This window comes from Schistocerca piceifrons, chromosome 2 (genome assembly GCF_021461385.2).
Source record: "Schistocerca piceifrons isolate TAMUIC-IGC-003096 chromosome 2, iqSchPice1.1, whole genome shotgun sequence".
Lineage (NCBI taxonomy): Eukaryota > Metazoa > Arthropoda > Insecta > Orthoptera > Acrididae > Schistocerca > Schistocerca piceifrons.
The window spans coordinates 705,074,519-705,097,086 of NC_060139.1; the positions used below are offsets into that span (position 1 = coordinate 705,074,519).

General features: G+C 37.2%; 1 protein-coding gene across 3 annotated transcripts in view; it reads left to right on the forward strand.

Annotated features, from left to right (window-relative positions):
• The window catches only part of LOC124774939 (obscurin), a 694,794-nt gene that overhangs the window by 378,754 nt on the left and 293,472 nt on the right, over positions 1-22,568 (forward strand). For all 3 annotated transcript variants that reach the window (XM_047249630.1, XM_047249632.1, XM_047249631.1), the window contains 2 exons: positions 363-535; positions 13,695-13,815. In XM_047249630.1, coding sequence (XP_047105586.1) covers positions 363-535; positions 13,695-13,815 — 294 coding nt within the window. The remainder of the gene's footprint in view (positions 1-362; positions 536-13,694; positions 13,816-22,568) is intronic.

A 22,568-nucleotide genomic window follows, 5' to 3' on the forward strand; every position in this document is an offset into this window, starting at 1 on the left:
TCACATAGGGGATGTGTTGAGCGGTTGACAGCCACATTTAAAGTACATCTGTTTTCAAGTTCTAGAGTTAGATGCTAATATTCTGCAACAACTAATCATTTAATAAATATAATTGTTGTTTGTGATGGATGATTTAAGGTCCTATTATAAGGTGACACATTTATAAAATTTATTTCTACCCTTCGTTTTCTTTCAATATATTTTCTCTATATATAAACTGATGAGTTGTAGCACTAAGCTACAGTAATAGCACTTCCCTCTTCTATATGGCTGGCACAGGCTGTACAATTTCTGTGTAATTTACAAAAGAATTCATATTTAGAGTATTTTTATTCAAAAACAATTGTCTGATTTTATCACAGGTACAAAGATGGGGAAGAATTAAAGTCATCAAACAGAATAACCATTTCTGAAGATGGAGACACATACAAATTAGAGTTAAAGGATGCACAGACAAGTGATGCAGGTGTTTATAAAGTGAAGGTTACGAACAGGCTCGGAGAGAAAACACAAGAAGCGAAGCTCAGCTTGAAACGTGAGTTACAGATCCAGATCAGTGTTCACTTGTAAAACAAGTGTTTCATTATGTTCTAGAACCTTAGTTGAGCCTGACTCTCTGCTGGTAAAGTGTGTGCCAGGAAATCAAAAGGTTGTGTTGATGAATCCCAGGAAGAACACACAATTTTTCAGTCTGCATTTAACATAGCATTCACTTTTCAATGAAATGTAGATATGCCAGGGACAACATTTAGTTTGGATCCCACATTGAACTATAGGTCCTCTTTCCCCAGTAAGATTACTGTGGTAGGTTCAGCGCACACTAGTTGCCAAAGTAATGTCCAGTTGAAAGATTTGGCCACACAGAATTATTATTATTATTATTATTATTATTATTATTATTATTATTATTATTATTATTATTATGTTAGAGAATGCAACAGGGGAACCTGAAAGAAGAGCAGTGAGATTAACTGGACTTCACAAAATATGTGTGGACTGACATTGATTCAGAATTATGTCAATCGTATCACGAACAAAGTTATCCATGTCAGGTGCACATGCAGTCAGGTAATAATGTGCTTGCACTAACAGCACTAGTGAGCAGGCTATGACTAAGCATAGTTGATTTTAAAAGAATGTGTTTGAAAGAAACATTTGATACAGGTAAAAAATACTAACATTTATTGCATTTGTAGAACATAAAATTTTTATTATTTGCAAGTGATGAACTATTTTGTGTTATATTCCAAGTTGCCACAAAACTCTAGATGGTCTCCATTGTATGATTATGAAGCTGGGACCATTTTATGGTTATTATGCTTTTCTTGACAGAAAAAGTTGTTCAGAACTAAAAGTTAACTGAAACATGAGCTTGACCATGTTTCTACATACTTTGTTAAACTCTTCTACGTGTATGCCACAATACCACAATAACGAGATTGTTCCACTGTGGTATATCAGCAGAGTGTAATTATGTAATAATCTCTAATTGCATTTCTGAAGGTACAGCACATACTGCAACTGTGTAACTAAATTATGCAGGCCAATCAAATATTATTTTTGAATATTTTTTGTTCAGTAATAGCTTAATCTTGTGATTTCTGAACACTGAATCCATATCTGAATTCAGTTGTTCTTCTATTATGTACAGTTTTGGCTCAATTTGATTTCACTATGAAGTAGAAAAGTAACACTGCAAATGTAATTGAAATGAAAGGTAATTTAATTATTTTGGTATAAACAAAGATTTTATTGAAGTATAAACATGAAAACACCTCCTTTTACATAAGCTTTATGTGCCAATTGGCTTTTAATTCCTTTCACTCATATCGTTAGATCATCTTATGTAGCTTTTTATCCAAGTAATTGCTTGTTGTTCATATCTATGAGGATACCAATGCTACTTTCCAGCCATATCAGTATTCAAACAGCCCTAACATGATATTTTCATCAGTTTCATGTCTTGATGAAAGTACAAGGTGTTTCACCACTTTGTAGCATTTATTATATTCATCTTACAACTATAAATTGTACATCAAATGAAAGAGCAACTCAAACAGTTTTGTTTGTATATCTTTGCACAAAGGAAAGAATATGGAATAACCAAGAGTAACTGAAGAACGTGTTGAACGAGTGAGAGTCTTTGATGTGGGGACTCAAGAAACCCCTTTGGAAGGCTAGTCGTCAATTAGCAATTCATCCAGTTGCACACATTGTGTATGTTTCTCTAACTCAAGTTTGGTGAAGTGTCGATTCATCACTGAAGACGACACAATCCAGAAGATCTTCATCATCATGCAGCAACATTTCGTTTGAAAAGTTGTCATGTAAGCTATAATCTGTAGGCTTTAGAACTTGTAAGAACTGAAAATGGTAATGATGTAGTTTAAACATCTCATTAAAAGTTCCCACACAGACTCACTGGAATTGCTAATTCATGAGTAGCCTTCCGAAGAGGTGTGTTGTGTCTCCGCGTCAAAGACTCTCACTCGTTCAATGTGTTCTTCAGTTACTCTTGGTTATTCCATACTCTTCCCTTTCTGTGAAGATATACAAACAAAACTGTTTGAGTTGCTCTTTCATTTGATGTACAATTTATAGTTGTAAGTTGAATATAACAAATGCTACAAAGTGATGAAACTGGTATATTCATTTTGAAACACCCTGTATTTACTGTGTTCTTCACTGACAGCACCAAATTTTTGGAAAAAAGCGAAGGTGGTTGCTCAAAAATTGAATCTTGTGGCTCATCAAGCATCCTATCTTCTTTAACTTTTCCAGCATCTTGGGTAAAATGGAAATAAAATTGAGTCCTTTTAGCTGCCCAAGGACTTAGCAACAAAGTCTTTGAACAGTATTCAAGGGTCTCTCTCATTTACAGTCATTTTTGATTCAGAGTTGGATTTGAACAAGGACAGAAGAGAAAACATCTTACAGCGATACTTGGAACTTTCTTCATCTTTAGGTAAGGTGTTTTCAAACTGTTTCACTGACCCAATTTTCTATGTAAAAGCAGTAATATAATTTTTTCTGTTTCACAAGGTTTTTGGGAAAAAAGAATAAAATTCACAGATCTTGTCATAATATTTATGACGCATACTAACCAGTGAACCACTGCTGCCAAAATTTCAACTTTGTATTATTATTGATCGAAATATTATATATAAAATGCTGTTGTGCTTTTCAGTCTGAAGACTGATTTGATGCTGCACTCCATGCTAGTCTATGCTGCACCAGCCCCTTAATCTCCGTATAAGTACTGCAACCTACATCCATTTGTATCTGCTTACTGTGTTCATCCCTTGGTCTCACTCCATAATTTGTAGCCCACAACCTCCATCCCCCACTTACCTCCAATACCAACTGTATCCTATCAACCAATCTCTACTTTTGGTCAAATTGTGCCACTGAGCATTCTTCTATAGTACCACATTGCAAAGACTTCTTGTTTCTCCTTGTCTGAACTGCTTGTTGTCCACATTTCACTTCCAAACAATGTCACACTCCAGATAAATACCTTCAGAAAAGACTTCGTAACTTTTAAATTTATGCTTAGTCTTTATAAATTCCAGTTGTTCAGAAATGCTCTTCTTTCAAGTGCAAGTCTACATTTTATATCCTCTCTATTTGGAAGAATGCTCAAGATTAAATTGGTAAATCACATAACTAATAAGGAGGTGCTGTATGGAAGTGGGAAGAAAGAGAATTTATGGCAAAATTTGACAAAAAGTAGAGATCAGTTGATAGGATACAATTGGTATTTGAGGGAAGCGGGTGATGGGAGTGGGGGACTAAAAACTATAGAGTGAGACCAAGGGGTGAACATAGTATCAGAATCAAATGGATGTTAGTTGCTGTACTGATATGGAGATGAAGGGGCTGGCGCAGCATTGACTAGCATGGAGTGCTGCATCAAATCAGTCATCAGACTGAAAAGCACAGCAACATGTTTTATACATTATTTCAATGAATAATAATACAAAGTTGAAATTTTGGCAGCAGTGGTTCACTGGTTAGTATACATCATAAATATTATGATAATATCTTTGAATTTTCTTCTTTTTTCCCAGAAACCTTGTGAATCAGAAAAAAATTATGTTACCACTTCTACATATTAAATTGGGTCCAATGAAACAGTTTGAGAATACCATACCTACAGATGAAGAAAGTTCCGAGTATTCATGTAAGATGTTTCCTCATCTGTCCTTGTTCAAATCCAACTCTGAATCAAAAATGACTGTAAATGAGAGAGACCCTTGAATACTGTTCAAAGACTTTGTTGCTAAGTCCTTGGACAACAGAAAGGACTCTATTTATTTCCATTTTACTCCGAGTTTAAGAAGATAGGATATTTGATGAGCCTCAAGATTCAGTTTTTGAACAGCCACCTTGGTTTTTTCTCCAAAAATTTATTTTACCATCCAAATAAAAAGCTTGTCAACTACTTTTAGTGTCTCATTTCCTAATCCCATTCCCACAGTGACACCTAATTGAATTTGACTACTTTCCATTAACCCTTGTTTTACTTTTTTTGATGTTCATCATATTATCTCCTTTCAGGACACTATTAATTCCAGTCAGCTGCTATTATAATTAGAACTCCATTGGCAAACCACAAAGTTTTTATTTCTTGTCCCTTAATTTTAATTCCCTTTTCAAATTTCTCATTTACTAATATACAGATTGAATAACATCATGGATAGGCTGCAACATGGTCTCACTCCCTGCTCAGCTACTTATTGCCTTTCATGTCTTTCAACTCTCTGTAACTGCAATATCGTTTCTACACAAATTGTAAACTACTTTTGCCCTCTGTATTTTATTCCTGTTATCTTCAGAATTTCAAAAGGTGAATGCATTCAGTATTGTCCAAAACTTTCTGTAAATCTGCAAATATTATAAATATAAGTTTGTCTGGCATTAACCTATCTTCTCAGGTAATTTGTAGGACCAGTATTGTCTCACGTTACTACATTTCTTCAAAATCCAAATTGAATTGATCTTCTTCAAGGTCAGGCATCTGTCAGTTTGTCCATTCCTCTGTAAATAATTCATCTCAATTTTGTGCAACCATGACTTATTAAACTGATAGTTTGATAACATTTGCAACTGTCAGAATTTGCCATTTTCGGCATTTGAATTATTACATTCTGTTACGGTCTTGTTGAAGTCTGAGAATACCTCACTCATTCATATTTCTTGCACACCAGGTGGAATAATTTTGTCATGGCTGGATCTCTCAAGGATGTCATTAATTCTGTGGGAATTTTATGTACTCCAGAGGCCTTACTTTGAATCAAATCTTCAAGATCTTTCAAATTCTTCTCTTTCTGTAATATAACTTTAAAGTTCATTTCCCTTGTATATTCCCTCTATATATTCCTTCCACCTTTCAGCTCTTCCTTCTATGCTTATTATTGCTTTACATCTGAGCTATAGATATTCGTAATGCAGCTTCTCTTTTCTCCAAAGATATCTTTAATTTTCCTATAGGTGGTCTATCTTTTCCTTCGTTATACATGCTTCTACAGCCATGCATTTGTCGTCTAGCCATTACTGCTTAACCGTTTTGCACTTTCTGTCAATCAAATTTTGTAGATTCCTGTATTTCATTGTTCCTACTACATTTGTTGCATTTTTATATCTTCTCCTTTTGTTAGCTAAATTCAGTGTATGCTATGATTTCCAAGGATGTATACTAGCTCTTGTATTTTTACATATTTGACCCTGTGTTTACTTCACTATTTCATCTCTCAAAATGACCCATTCATCTTTTAGTGTCTTCCTTTCAACTTTTCACCCAAATGGTGCCTAAAGTTCCCTTTGAAACTCTCAGTAATGTCAGATTCTTTCAACATATCCAGATCTCGTCTCCTCAATTTACTACATCTTCACAATTTCTTCAGTTTTAACCTACAGTTAATAAGCAGTAAATTATTATCAGAGTCCACATCTGCTCCTGAAAACATCTTACAGTTCAAAATCTGTTTCCGCAATCTATGTCTTGTTGGCATATAAACTTGTAGCATTGTGGTGGGTATTCTAATGTTCTGATGACTTGAAGTGTGAGAATGGATCTGGGTTATATCGGCTTATTCCTCCAAACCACCTTCCACTTCTTTACGAGATGATTTACTTGGAATTTGCAGCCACTCTTCATTACTGAATAGCCAGCTTCTCCATCGAATAACACTAGGTACGGGAATTTTTAGACTCTTTCTACTTATGAAATAAGTAGACATACAAACTTTACTTTTTGTCAACTAACGATGTATTTGATCTCCGTACACAATAAAAATTTCACTTTCCACGTGAATATGTAACTTCCTGCACATATCTTGTACAGTCGGATATTAGAAACAAATTGAGTTACAGTTAAAAGAAAGTTGCTTTGGATACCATGACCTTTCTTAACATGAATTATAAAATGAGTCATTCCTCTAACAAGGTTGCATCAAGAGTCTACAAGAGTACCTTTTTTCAACTGTTCTTGTTTTAATAACAAAAGTCAATGACACAATAAGCACAGAGCTGCATATAAACTCCATGGTTCTTCCTTACTCACTAAAACATCTATGGATTGCCCGAGGTACTCGTCGGTGCCGTCCGACCGCTGCGTTTACTTTCTTCTCGCAATTGATTTTAGACCTGCACACACAAAAGTGATGAGTAGTAGGTAGGATTCTATCATCCCACACTCATATCCATAATTTCACGTGTTTGAAGTGGTAGAAGGTTGAGTGGTTCTAGAATTTACACAGAAATTCTCGAATCACTACAGTATTGACTTCGTGTGTATTTTGGCTCCAACAATGTGTTCACTGTGCTGTTCATTGCATATTACCTAGATTTTCTATTTTCTTATTCATTATTAGACCTACTTCTGCATTATCCCTATTACGTTTTTTGTTGATAACCCTGTACTCATCTGACCAGAAGCTCTGTTCTTCCTACCATCCCCCTTAACTATTTCGCCATATATAACTCCAATCTATCCATTTCCTTTTTTTTTTTTTTTTTTTTTTTTAACTTTCTCACCCTGCTACCTGACTAGGGATTGTGACATTACATGCACCAACCCATAGAATGCCAGTTTTGTTTTTCGTGGTGATGATATGTTGCTGAGTAGTCCCTGCTCAGAGATCTGAATTAGGGAGCTATTTTACCCCCAGAATATTTTACCCAAGAGGACACCCTTATCATACAAACCTACCGTAGAGCAGCATGCCCTGGGAAAGACTGTGGCTGTAGTTTTCCCTTGCTTTCAGCCATCTGCAGTACCAGCACAGCAATGCCAGGTTGGCATTGGTCAGATCAGTCCATCATCCAGACTGTTGCCATTGCAGCTACTGAAAAGACTGTGACTGCTTTTCAGGAGTGACATGTTTGTCTGGACCCTCCATAGACATCCCTCTGTTATGATTGTACCTACAAAACAGACTGTCCCACTGAGGCACACAATCCACCCCATCTTGGCAATATCCATAGTTCATGTGGGGGTATAAAACATATATAAGAGGTTCATCCAGAAAATAAAGATTTTTTAGTTATATAAAGCGAAAAAAGTGTATTTATTGGAAAAACAGTTCAGTTACATATGTAAAGCTTCTTCCACTTCTCCACGTAATCACCACCTTCATTTAAACACTTGCCATATCTAGTCACAAGCTTCAGAATTCTCGTTATAGTCTTCTGCAGACACACACACACACACACACACATATACATAAATGCACACACACACACACACACACACACACACACACACACACACACACACACACACACACACACACACAAAGAGACATAAAACTTAAGGATGAAATCAACTTTTGCATGGTGTGGCACTACCAAACAACATAGCTCAATGAAACTTGGACCATGCACAGAAGAAATGCTACAGATAGTATAGAAATACTCAATGACACTTTTGTTCAAAGACAATAATTACGCAGAAGTCACTGCAATTCATCGTGGTCTTCTGGACGTTAGAAATGGTGGTAGATCATTGTTAATATGCTGTGTGATCACTACAAATGCCAGTGCATGCTCTGTAATGTGCTCCAAAGCTGGCCACAGGGCTGGTAAGGTGTCCTTGTGGTAGGGTGGTCCATCCATCCACCAGTGCAGTTGACAACTGTTGGATGGTCATTGGTGCATGTGGACATGCTGCAGTGCATCTCCCCAATGCACTTCACACATGCTTGATGGGATTTAATTCGGAGAACTAGCAGGCCAGTCCATTTGCCGAATATCCTCTCATTCCAAGAGGTCCTGCACATGCTCTGTTTGTTACAGTCGCACATCATCATCCACAAAAATGAAGTAGTCTGTTGCCATTCCTTACCTATTAGCTTGTCGAACATAATGTGAGACCTAGGTCAGTGAAATATGTTCATAGTGTCATATTAATCTCTGATAGCCCCAGGAAATATAAACAATTGTAACATTCATTATACTAGATTGCAGTGTAAATAAAAGTGCTGTAATGTCAGCATTGTTTTTTACATAATCATTATTCCTTTTGTTAATTTTACTTGGTGATTATAATTTTCATTTTATTATCTTGATGGATTAGTACATTTTGTCTTGTGTACATTCTGGTACTACTGATTTTTATTTGAAGATATCCAAGGTGATAACTGCACTTTGTTTTCACTGCAATATGCTTGCTATATAACAGGCCACAACTATGAGTGCAACTGAAGTAAATAAAGTTAATGACACTCATCATTGACACCATCTTCTCTTACTTTTCCATCTCTCTCTCTTTCTTTTTCTCTTCCCCTCCTCCCCCTCTCCCTCACCCACACCTTCCCCACCAACTCCTCCGATCACATCTTCATTTATTCAACAATTCCATAATTTGTGTGGGATGGTCTAAAAGAAGAGCTACAGAGGATAAGCGATGGGCTGATGGAAGTCAGAATAATGACAATGTGAAGAAATATAGAGGTGGTTCTGGTGTATGCTCCTAAATTGGGCTGTACGTTTCAGGAGATGGAGGACTTTGAGGAAGAACTACAAAAGCAATTAAATGAACGAAGGATAATAAAAGTGGTAGCCTTGAATGCAGAAGTACTGAGTGAAGGACAAGGGTATGAAAATGTACTGGGAGATGGAGGATGGGGAAGTAGAAATGAAGAAGGAAAGAGACTGCCAGAATTCTTCAAGAAAAATGGTTCAGTGATAGGTTACTCGAAGAAAGAGAGCCACAAAGTAACATGGCACAGCAGGAATCTAGTGCAGAAAGCTTTGGTGATGAGTACAAGAACCACTAAGAAATGGGAGAAAACAGAAAACCAGTAGAGGAAAATTAGAATATGGAAACTCAAGGAATAGGAAATCAAAGAAGAATACTAGGAGATTACAAGGTAAAAGTTATCAAAGGATAAACCAAAAAAAAAAAGGAGAAGAAGAATGTGGACAATTTGAAAATGCTATGGTAGAAGCTGCAGTAGCTTTATGTGGAAGGACAAGGGGCAAAAAACAGTGGAAGGAGATACCATGGTGAAATTAGAGAGTTTGATGGAGGAAAACAGCAGAGGAAGTAAGAAAGTGCTATGTGGAATGGTCAGAAGTAAGAGGAGGGGTTTGTGAGAGCAAACTTGATGGATAGAAACGGTAATGAGGTTAATAACAAAGAGATCCTCAAGGTATGTGGAAGGAGTACTTTGAGCATTTGCTAAATCTAAATGGACTTGGAGATGTGGATAACAGACTACAGGACGTAGAAGTAATCTCAGGAGGGTGTGGGGGTAGCACCTGACATGGAAAGAAATGGAAATGACACTGGACAAGATGAAAGGAGGAAAGGTGCCAGGTATGGATGAAGTAAGTGTTGAAATGGCAAAGCCAGCAGGGGATGTGGGAAACAGTGGCTGTATCCTGTGACGAGGGTGGTGTGGAATGAGAAGAAGACTCCAGAACATTGGAAGGGTACATATTGTCCCTGCATTCAAGAAAGGGAGTAGGTAGGATTCTAGAAACTACAGGGGAATCACACTGATACCATACTGTGCCAAGGTATATGAAAAGATCCTGATGAGCAGAATCTGTACAAGGGTCAAGAACAAATTGAGAGAGTAACAGTGTGGCTTCAGACATGGGAGGTTAACTGTTGACTTCATCTTTGCAGTACTACTACAGATTTGTGGAAGACTTTATGATGGCCATTATCAATACAGAGAAGGCATTTGATAGTGTCTGTAGAAGAAAGGTCTGAAAAGCACTAAAAAGAAGGGAGTGGAAAAAGAGACAATAAACAGAGTGGAGGAGATGTACTGTGGAAGCATGACCTGTGGAAAGTGGGAAATGAAAGAATGGGTTGGTTCAAGCAAAAAAACAAGTGGTTTCCAACTGGGCAGTGCATTATCACCTCTCTTTTTCATTATGGTCTTGGGCGGCAGATGACTAATGCAGCAGATAAAACTGAGGAAGATAAGACAAAAGCATAGCATTCGTGGATGACTTGGTGACAATCTGGACTGAGGTAGGAGGCACAATAGTTAGCACACTGGAATTGCATTCAGGATGATGATAGTTCAAATCTGTGTCCAGCCACTGTGATTTAATTTTTCCATGATTTCCCTAAATCACTTCACGTAAATGCTGCGGTGTTTACTTTAAAAGGGCACTGCCAGTTTCCTTCCCCAGTCCGAGCTTGTGCTCCATCTCTAATGACCTCATTTTCAGTGGGAAGTTAAACAATAATCTTCTCCTTCTCCTTGATGATCTTGGAAAATAGGGAGGAGGAGATTCAGGAACAGGTGGATGCTTTGGAAGGAACTGTGAGACAGTACAGAACGAAATTTAAATGTCAACAAATGTGAAATCATCCAGTGCACCTATAAAGAAAGATAGACCAACTAGTGGAATAAGGACTCGAGGTGAACCATTGAAGAAGATGGAAAGTATCAAGTGCTTGAGAAGTGTGGCAGAGGGAAATGGAAGAAATGAGAAAGAAATCAGTAAATGTGGTTCAAATGGCTCTGAGCACTATGGGACTTAACATCTATGGTCATCAGTCAGTGAATGTGGCAGGCAGGCAGGAGCACTCCTGTGAAATGTTAGAAGCTAGGTTTGGAACAGAGGCATCTGAATTCAAACAAATAAGTAATATATAAAAGTTGTACATTCCAATATTCACCTATGCCCCCGAAACATGGTTAATAAAGAAAAGATATGTAAGAAAATTACAGGCATGTGAAATGTAGTTCCACAGAAGCAGGTTGGAGTAACAAGAAAACATAGGATGAGGGATGAAAGATAAAAGGAAATACTGAAAGAGTGACACTGACAGAGCAGAGTAGAAACATCAAGGCTAAGATGGTATGGGTACTTAAAGAGTACAGAAATAAGTGGATTCCCAAGAAGATACACAAAATGGAGATGCAAAGGAAACAACCAAGTGGAAGACCAGGGGGTAGATGGCTGAGAAGTTTGGAGGATTGTGTAGAAAAAAGGAGGCAAGAACTGTACCAGAGTGAACACAGCTAGATGGTGTGGGAAAAAGGACTAGATGGTGAGACTTATGTTCCAAACAGACACAGCCTGGGGCTGGAAACTCTTCAAGATGATGATGATGTGTAGTCACCTGCATAATCCTGGTACATGGAACAAAGTGTTGTGCAATTCATCCTTAAATGTCTTCATTAGGTAATATATAAGGATATAATGGAGGAGACCACTCACCAAGTAGCAGAAGTATTGTGCTGTTGACAGGCAAACACTATAGAGAAAGAAAATTTGCTAGCTTTCAGAATAAATTCTTTGTCGAGCTAGAGTACAAAACATACATACTAGTACAAAAATAGACACACACACACACACACACACACACACACACACACACACATATGTCTCTACACTGTGTGAGCTGGACATACAATGTCAGAATTGCATTTTGGCAGGTGGACTAGATCAGGGCGGAAGTTGTTTCGGATAGGGAGGGAGAAGAGGCAGGAGACAGGAAGAGAGGCTGAGATGGACAGTTAGTGGCATGGAGGGAGGTAGCAGGTTTGCTGCCTAGGAATGCAGGAGGGAGGGCTGGCAGTTGCATGGGCTAGGCATATGATACACAGGTACCGCAGCTGATGAGATACAGCGCACAATGAAGGTCACATGGAGGCATGGATTGGAAGGACCCCCTTCAGACAGAACAGAGGAAGGGAAAACTGTGGGGTAGAGGGCATGAGGATGGTGGGTTGATGAAGATTGAGCCCAGGAGGATTACGGGAGCAAAGGATATGTTGTAAGGATAACTCCTATCTGCGTAGTTCACAAAAGCTGGCTCTGGAGAGAAGGATTGAGGTGGCCTGGGTTGTGGAGCACCTCTTGAACTCAAATATGTTGTACTCACCTGTGCATGTTGTGCCACTGGGTGGTCAGCTTTGTTCTTAGTCACAGTTTGCTGATACTAATTCATTCTAGTGGACACCTGGTTGGATGCCATACCGACATAAAAAGCTGTGCAGTTATTGCAGCAGAGTTGGTATATGATATGGCTGCTTTTACAGGTGGCCCTGCTTCTGACAGGTGAGTACAAGCCTGTGGCAGGACTAGAGTAGGATGTGCTGTGTGGGTGGGTTTGACAGATATTGCACCTGGATCTTCCACAGGGATGTGATCACTGTGCCAAGGGGTTCTACATCTACATCTACATCTACATCTAATGGAAACTCTGCAAATTACATGTAAGTGCCTGGCAGAGGTTTCATTGAACCACCTCTATTATTATCTGTTATTCCAATCTCGTATAGCACGCGGAAAGAATGAGCACTATATCTTTCTGTACAAGCTCTGATTTCCCTTATTTTATCGTGGTGGGATCAGAATAACACTTAAAAAGGGATGAGGAGGATTTTGGGTAGGATGTCCCTTATGTCGGACCATGATGATGGATATTCAAAGCCCTAGCAAAGAATAGAGATCAGTTGTTTCAGTGCAATGTGATATTAGATGATGAAGGAGGAGAGTGGTGCTGCTCCTTTGTAGTTGGTTCTTGGAGGTGGTAAAAGCATCAGGGGTAATATTGCTTGTTAGAGGACACTGCAGAGGAAATCTGTTTGTCTCTACTCAACCGTTTCCTCTGTCCTGTCTCACATTCCCAGTCTATGCCATCATCCCTCTACAAACCCCAAATGACACAAGCCCCACACCACCCTATAAAACCAGAAAAGCAAATCTGGAATTTTGTGTCCAGCCAGCGCAATGTAGGTTCATGGTTTTATATATATGACAAGGAATTTATTCCAAAACCTAGCAAGTTTTGTGTATGCCTCTCGCTTCTGCTGCTCAACAGGTTGTTTCCTTTACCCATACATTACTTAATACATGAATAATGTCACAACCACTTCCTGGCTTAGTTTATTCTATATCTTAAGTATTGAGTTTTGGAATATTTCAATTATGAGATGAACTAAATCTTTTCTTTATCAGACAACAATGATCTGGTTAAATGATATTGCTTATAGAATGTTACCCATTTTAAAATTCATACCACTATTTGATTTTAAGATAGCATTTTATTCAATATTTGAGTACTTTATGATATACGTGTAAACTTCTTTGTGTAATAGATTACAGGTCAATATGCTTTTAATTCCTTTAATTTTTCAGTGAGGTTATTTTTATGTGGTTTATAAAACTTGTAATCACATAAATTAAAACTGTCTGTGTCTTAATTTTTTCAGCTGTGAATGAATTCCGAAAGCCAAAGATTAAGATTCCACTCAAAGATGTAGCAGTGTGCAAGAATGAAGACTCTGAACTAACATGTGTATTTATAGGTGATCCTGTACCAACAGTGACCTGGTAATTTCCACTTTTATACTTAGAAAAAGTATGAAACTATTCTTTCTCAAACTACAGTATTTAATGATGAAAGGAATAGTGTTAAGCAGAGTTGCTATGGGTAATATTTTCATTTAAACTGAAATTCAGTTTTTGTTTGTCATTCAGTGAGTGATTTGCTTACAAGGCATAAAAAGGTTGAGCTATTAAAAATATAATAATCTTTATTACACTTGAATAGCTTCTAGAGACTAGGATGAGACACTCTTAATATGGATCAAAATGTGGTCCAGTGGTGCATCAGAAGAATCAATATTATATTATTTACAATTCAATTTAAAAGTCACTTAACCCTCTGTCGGATGCAACCAGCTTCTCTGGCATAGCTGATATATTTTTGTTCCGATCTCCCCTTTAAGGTAGCGTAGGATTTCCCACTGCTAGTAACTTCATATATTCAAGTTCTGTTTGCAACAGGGTTTATATGCCCCAGGACAGCTGGGAAAAACCTGGAAATTTTTTCATCCGGGAGAAAGCAAATAAAAAAAAAAAAAGAAAAAAAAAAAGAAATAGGAATTTAAGTTTTCATTATTGTAGTTTTCAGTTAAATTTTTGTAATTTTGACTGGTAAAAACTGATACTCTAACAAGGGATATTACTGTATCCCACTACTGCTGAATATTACTGCAGCAATAAAACATAAACAAGAGAAAAAAACACAAAATAAAACTTAAGTTGCAAAGGCAATGCACCATTTACAACAACAAAACACGGTGCACCCACTAGAGTCTGCCAACAGCAAAATGTGTCAAAGGCCTTAGGACGAAGACTATGCAATACTTTGCAGCAATAAACTGGTTTCTATGATCGTTACATCAGAACTGTTTACATTAGGTTCATTTGAGCAGTTGCCAGTGCACTGAGGCACATGCGCAGTTGATTTGTGTATGAGCAGCATCTTCTCTCATTCCCAACTAATTGAAGTGTGGCTATTAGGTGTATCGGTAGTAGCAGCAAGAATCCAGATGCTAAAGAGCAAAATTTTTTTGGCATGCCCTAGCTGCCAGATTCGTGCTTGCACGACAGAGTTTTACGAGTTGCAGTGGGCAGAGGGATAGACCCATGTGTATGTTTAGTGATTTTGCTGTTTCCTCTTCATTTATGGCTCCCACATCAAATGAAAATAAAACATATTTCTGTGGCTGGGAGCTATCAAGTGCATTATATTACATTCAGATAATTACAGAAGGCAAAAATATATTATTAGTTTCAGTTTTCTTATTTTATTTCCACCTTTTTGCCAGTTAGGCAATAATCACCGTGCAGAACAATGAAATTATTTTTGTCACTTTGCTAAAGGAATTTGGCTTTTATTAATTAGGTGTGTAAAGCTGCTTGAAGGTACCATTTTTATTTGCCAGTTTATAGAAGTCAGAGTCTTCTATTTCAACAACAACCGCTAACACATTTCAGCTACCTGTACGACCACGCTCGACATCAGGGACTTGTATTCGTACATTATCACCAATTTGAGAAGAAGGAAGTTGTTTTTGTGAGATTTGTAACATCTTTGTTGCTTGCAGTAGAAAATTTTCTTTTGTGGCCGCTCTTTTTGCAGAAATCAACTCATGTTTTTCAGACAGAATTTGATGTGAAGACATTGTAAGTTGTAGGCCCTCTTCAATATTTTTCTTTGGAAAATGGTTTTTGGTACGACCACTGCTCAAATTTTTTTATAAGCGTTAACAGTTTCTTCAAGCTGTTCTTCAGTTTCGGAAGTATTGGCAATTTCTTTGAGTTGTTCTTCAGTTTCAATATTTGCAATTTGTAAGCCAGGCAAAAAAGATGATGCTATGCCTCTTTTTCCTTTAACACCAAACATGTTTTAATAAGGACTTTGGTGTATTCCTTCATGGTATGTAGTGTTCTTGGCAAATTGAACAAAGGGTAAACCATCTGACCATTTATTTGTATCGATATCGTTCATCCATGCAGTTAGCATATTCTGTATATCCTGATTGGCCCTTTCAATTGAGCCTTGTGTTTGACTGTGACGAGGCTTTCCATGGACTATTATAACATCTTTCCACATAGTGCATATTTCGGATATGACTTGATTACTAAATTCTCTACCATTATCTGATTGCAATATTGCTGGTGCATGAAAGAATGTGATGCTCTACTTCTTCAGCTCTTTTAGTTTTCAAAGGTCATAGCTGGACAAGCTTAGTTAAATGATCTTGATACACCATTATGAACTTATATTCGCCATCTCTGTTTGACTGCAGATCTATCAGATCAACTTGACATCTTGAGTTTAATTCAGAACTAACCATTGGCTTCACAGCAGTACCTTTCTTAGGTGCACTGTGTTTCATTTGACACTGTTTGCATAAATTGAAATACAACATTACAATTTAATATGTAATATTTTTGTATTTAACTTGCAACTCTTTAAGCAAACGTGTTCTTCCTCCGTGGCCTATTCTGATGTGAGTTTCATATAGTATACTGTACAATTCTTCATTGGTAACATAATACTGTATGTTCGTTTCCCCTGGTTTTGCCGGCCGAAGTGGCCGTGCGGTTAAAGGCGCTGCAGTCTGGAACCGCAAGACCGCTACGGTCGCAGGTTCGAATCCTGCCTCGGGCATGGATGTTTGTGATGTCCTTAGGTTAGTTAGGTTTAACTAGTTCTAAGTTCTAGGGGACTAATGACCTCAGCAGTTGAGTCCCATAGTGCTCAGAGCCATTTCAACCTCTGGTTTTAATGGTACAATTAACTTCTTTTCATCATCAATTTTTAAAACAACAAAATGTTTTAATCGTCTGTAATCCAAAGGTGTGTTGCATTTAATTTTAGCAGAAACCACTTCAGAAAGTATTTTAGAATACTTTTATTGAGAAAAATAAAAACAATTGTCTCCTCGTTTACCCGCAATTAATGCATTTAACTTTTCATGAAAAAGATCACGCTTTACTGCAGTATCCATTTAGTATAAATTAGGGTATCGGAAAAAAAATTAAGAAAACGTTGCTCTCTTTATCAAAGGTTGCATAAGACTGACAAAGCTGATTGACTCCAAGCAGAACAAAGGATTTGGCAGGAGAGAGCCAGTCGCTTGTTTTTTGACTCTTCTGTTTTGGACCTCCACCAGAGCATATCTGTGATTGTCGACACACACTGGAGAGGGTCCAAATGTACAACAATGTAATGAAATATTTGTTCTTTCACCGACGTATTTGGTATCTGTTGACATTCACCGGTGAAAGTCGACATTCTCCAATTTCGGTCATTCACAGTAACATATATATGAAACATACAGGCTTCCTACATCATCGCAGCTGTGCATTCACAATAACGCCTGTTTTCTGGCATTCTCTGGCAACTGCTGAAATGGACCTATTTCTAACAGGTCTCAGGAAAATATTGTGAATGGTGGTTCGAGAAGAGTGACTTTCAGAGTAAATTTCGTTTTATGTGAGATGAATTATGTTATGTGTGAGAATGTGGGATGAATTTCTTAAATCACAAAGCATTTGACTCTTGTTTAGAACTTCACACTGTGAGGACCAGCCACTCAGAAGACTTTCGAGCCCAAAGACCAGACATTTATGTCATTATTTTAAAGTTTACTGGCACATTTGTGGGATGTATCTTAAAGTGCAACACATGCAAAAATAAAAGGATCAATATTGCATGAGAAAGCTTAGGTTCCCTTGTAGCTTACTAATCTTCAAGACCAATATTATATGTAAAAGCTTAGCTTTTCTGTTGCTACACTATGCATAACAATGTAAACCATTAACTTTCCTCTTTGTTTATTCACACTACTTAACAGTGATCTTGCTATTGGCTGAGTACATCACATGTCCTATTCTCTGAATATCTGCTGTCATCGGCTGGGGAGATCATGTGACATGATGTATGATTGGCTTACAAAAGGGCAATCTTGATTTCAATACTCCAGAAACTAACAAGCTGTGTTTGGTGGAATTCTAATTTTAACTTTCGTAATACGAAAATATGGAGCAAATATGTTGCTGCACATAAAAGGTCTTTCTGGATTGTCATTTTTCTCCCATTTCCTAAAGTGCAAGTGTGCAAAATGTTAACATTCAATGGATTGATAAGTTTTACAGTTCCAAGTGAAAATCTACTGTTACTTAAAAGTGTATTTTTTAGCCGAGATATCCCGGAAAAACCCAGGATTTTTTTCTTCCTTGCACCCCAAAAGACTCATAGAGGATAGGTGTGACCCTTCAAACTTATGTTGCCAAAAGTTTTCGTGCTTACAAAGTTCATATTTTCTGCTTTTCTTTCGTGAAGTCAGTATTTTTCTCATTTGATGGTCAAATAAAATGAAGTTTGTGTATAATTTTTGGAAATATGTAGTGTTTTTGACACCAGCCTTCCAGGTACATTGTGTCTTTACACATATTTATTGTGGTATTGTCTCTCATGTATACCAGAGTCTTTGCAGAATGTCTTAGAATTTCTGTAATTTTTGTAACCCATCTCATCTAAAAACATACAGAATTTCTGATGTGTGATGGTGAGAAAGACCTATTAACTCAGTCTTGGTGAACTATGCCAAAGAAGTATGAAAGAGACTGAAGGAAGCAAGCTCCATTTTAAAATCTAGAGTTTTAATTATTTGCAAACACATATTTGCTGTGCCCCTTGTTGTCTTGATAACTGTTTAATTTCATCATTACCCATTTTGAGAGCTTCCAGTTTAATGGTCTTAATTTTAATAAACTATTGTTTCACAAGTCTGCCTGCTTAGCTGAATGGTAAAGTGTTTGTCTACCATGCAGCAGGCCCGGGTTCAGTTCCCAGCCAGGTTGGAGATTTTCTCCACTTGTGGGCTGGATGTTGTGTTGTCCTCATTTCATCATCACTGATGTCCGCCTCCGTAGTGTAGCGGTAGCGTTACTGCCTACAACGCAGGGGGCCCGGGTTCGATTCCCAGCAGGGGACTGGGTGTTGTGTGTCCTTCATCATCATTTTCATTATCATTGACTCACAACTCGCCGAAATGGCGTCAACTAAAAACAACTTGCAATACGGTGGCTGAACTTCCCCAAATGGGGCCTCCAGGCCAACAATGCCATACGATCATTTCATTTCATATCGTCACTGACATGCAAGTCGCCCAATGTGGCATCACCTGAAATAAGACTTGCAGCCCGGCAGCCAAACTTCGCTGGGTGGGACCTCCCACCTGATAATGCCACATGATCATTTCATTTAATTTTTTTTATTGTTTCACATTGCTTTAATAATTAGTTCAATTTCATTGTATTTGTTGGTGATTTGCAGTATAGTACATGATCTGTTACTTTATTTTATTATTTAAGTGCCAACTGTTGCAATGGCAGGCCTTTATGCACAGTGTTAAGTTACATTCAGTCTAGTTATTGACTCAAATAAGTTTAAAAAACTTTACATTAAAGAAGATATCATAGAACAGTTTAATAACAGGTTAAAAAGCATGCCTGATGGAGGGAACAAAACAACAAACTTAATGTAATATGAGAAATATCACTCTTGAATTAGTGGCATTTGAAGTTTGTGTTCCTCGTTTGCAAGACGATAAATAATTTGACAAAACTGAAAAAGGACACAATACATAACGTTAGTCTCACTAGACAGATGAGTGACTATGCTAGCTGAGATGCGCAGTCCAGTCTCATTAATGTGACCACCACCTGTGTTTGACTTTAACACGCAATAACCTCTCACAGATGGTAGTGAAGGGTATGTAAAGTGTGTTTGGGGGACATGGAAAACAGTGCAGTAATTGTCATAATGCAGAAAGAGATCAGTTTATCTGACGTCCAAAAGGGTATGATTGTTGGCTTCTGGGTCAAGGGTGGAAGCATTTCCAAAATGGCATAGTTCATAAACTGTTTGCGTGCTGCCATAGTTAAGGTATATTGTGCATGGCAAAATAGTGCTATCCGAAGCTAGTGCTGGGACGACTATGGTGCACATTGGTCAATAGATGATAGGGGTGAACAATGGCTGCGAAGCTGTATACGGGCAAATGTACATGCAACTGTTGAACAACAGACTGCCCAGATCAGGGGTTCCCAGCAAAATTTTCTTGAGGACCCCCTCATCGAGCATGATTGGTACCTTGTCATATCACAGTATCAAGGTCCTAAAAAAAGCCAAATTAAGAGTCTTTTTATACGTTTTCTATTTCTGGTACTTAGAAAAAACATTGACATATTCATTATTGAAAAATCAGTTACAAAGAGGCAGCAAGCGTAGTCTAACAGCATACAGCGGAACTATTTGTCTCTACCTAATTCTAGTTTTCCACTAGAGTGTACTAGTGTCAGTTGGCTCTAGGAAGATGCTAGACACAGAAGTTAGCATTCGCTAAAGCTCTGCTCATGCAAAAAGCGGCCAAAACAAAAAATCTGTTATCATATGAAATATATTTTTTATTCTAATAGCATCTTGCGGACCCCCTCTGGCATAGTTTGTGGACCCCTGGGGATCCATGGACCACCTGTTGGGAACCATTGGCCCAGATGAACCAAGGGGCTACCAACAGTGTATCGTGAATGACAGTCATCATTTACTCAAGATGTGTATTGGAAGGCTTGTAATGTAGTCAGTAAACACATCCCGTGACTTGAAAATTAGCAATATAGAAGAATGAAATTGAGTAACAGGTCTTGATAATGGGTTGATCACCATTGTGGTTGATACACATTATGGAAATATGTGAACACATATTGTATGTCAATGACTGTTATCACATTAATCATTGTGGCACAGTATGTTGTCAAAAATCGTGTGATTCTTACCTTTCCAAACAGTTAAATACTTGGAGACCCTTGAAGAATGAAGACACTAGTAAAACATTTATTATATTAATGATAAACACCACCAACATTTGATTATTCACCAAATCAATTGATAGAATAATTCTATTTGCAGGTCAGTGTGTTTTATGTTTAATTATAGGTCAGAGTATTACAAGGTTGCTAAAAGCTACAGTTGTGTGTTCTACTGGAAAAAAAAGATGTAAACTTTGGAAAATTGTGATAAGAAAAATTAAATACACCTGAAGTTGAATTATTCAAGTAAATTTTCATACTGAAGATCATATATTTTAGTTTCAATACATTCGAAGAAACTGGTGTCTGTGCAACAGTATAGAGATTTTAAAACATATATATCAGTTTCACTAATAGCATTTCACAGAATAATGCAATGAGAGGATTTGTTAAGATATTGTTAATAGGTAGTAAACATTTGTGAATGATTCAGTAATTGCCATGTTCATTCATTTTTATATTTTCTCTGTGCTTCAAGTTGTATTCACTTATTTAGCACAATATCTACATGAAAATAGTGCAGCTAAACTAAAACTGAGTTTACTTAATATACTGAACATATTTAATTTTACTTACAAATGCAAACTAATGTCTATAGTCAGTTACATGTTTCAGTTACAATTAGGTGTATACAGATGTTGATTTGAGTTTATAATTTAGTTTTTTTGCGTTTTACTAATCCTATTGTCCTGGTTTTAACACACACGCACACACACACACAGACACACACACACACACACACACACACACACACACACACACACACACACACACACACACAAGACTTTTATTCACAAGACAGTCATGGTGCTCTCTTTAGGCCATACAATTTAATATGTCTCTGGCATAGGCATACAGCCTAGACTAATGTCTACAGTCAGTTACATGTTTCAGTTACAATTAGGTGTATACAGATGTTAGTTTGCATTATTAAGTAAATTTCTTAATATTGTACAATTCATTATTTTGAAAGAGACAGTCTAATGATGGTTTTTTAAGATGTCAACTCCAGTTATGACATAATGTGTGTGACCAAAGACGGAAAAATACAATAAAATAGTTTTTATAAAACTGAGTTTATGTTGAAAATAAATTCCCCCTTTTTACTTAACCAATGTCTGAAGATGGCCTTGTAACCCAAAAACCAGTGAACACAATAAAAGTAAATTTCCGCTTCTCGTAAAGTTAGTTCAAAGGAGAACAGGAGTTTGAAGTCGCTTACAAAATAGTTTCAGGCCATTCATGGTTATCCAAATAAAACCACATATTATCAGAGATTGCGTGCATATAATATTGGGCAGTATAACCTACTATTCAACAAAACCTTTTCAAATTTTTAGCTGGAAAAGAATATTCAATGTTTGTATTATTTCAGATAAATTAATACTCATCTTTTTATGAACATACTTTCCAAACGTATCTATCTTGAGGCAGAAAATAAGTAACTACTGCATATGTAGTGCACAATGTAAACATAAGGTGCCTTCACAGAAAGGTGAGATAATATGGTTTATTCAAACTTTACAAATTATTGATTCTCTGTGCTTCAGGCTGTATTCACCTCTACATGAAAACAGTGCAGCTAAACTAAAACTGAATTTACTTAATATACTGAACATATTTAAATGATCACATCCTCTCTCTCTCTCTCTCTCTCTCTCTCTCTCTCTCTCTCTCTCTCTCTCTCTCTCTCCCCCTCTCTAAGTCTGTACTCTGCAAGCTGCAGTGTGGCATATGGCAGATACTGGTACACTGTGCAATGTAATCATTTTTCTCTATTTTCCCATTTATGAATGAGATACCTTGTCATAACCCATAACATCAATTTTTTAAAAAGTTTTCGTGTCTTTATTACATGAGGTTTAAGTTGTAAGGAATAGCTACTGACAGAAATATCAATCGAATGAGCACAT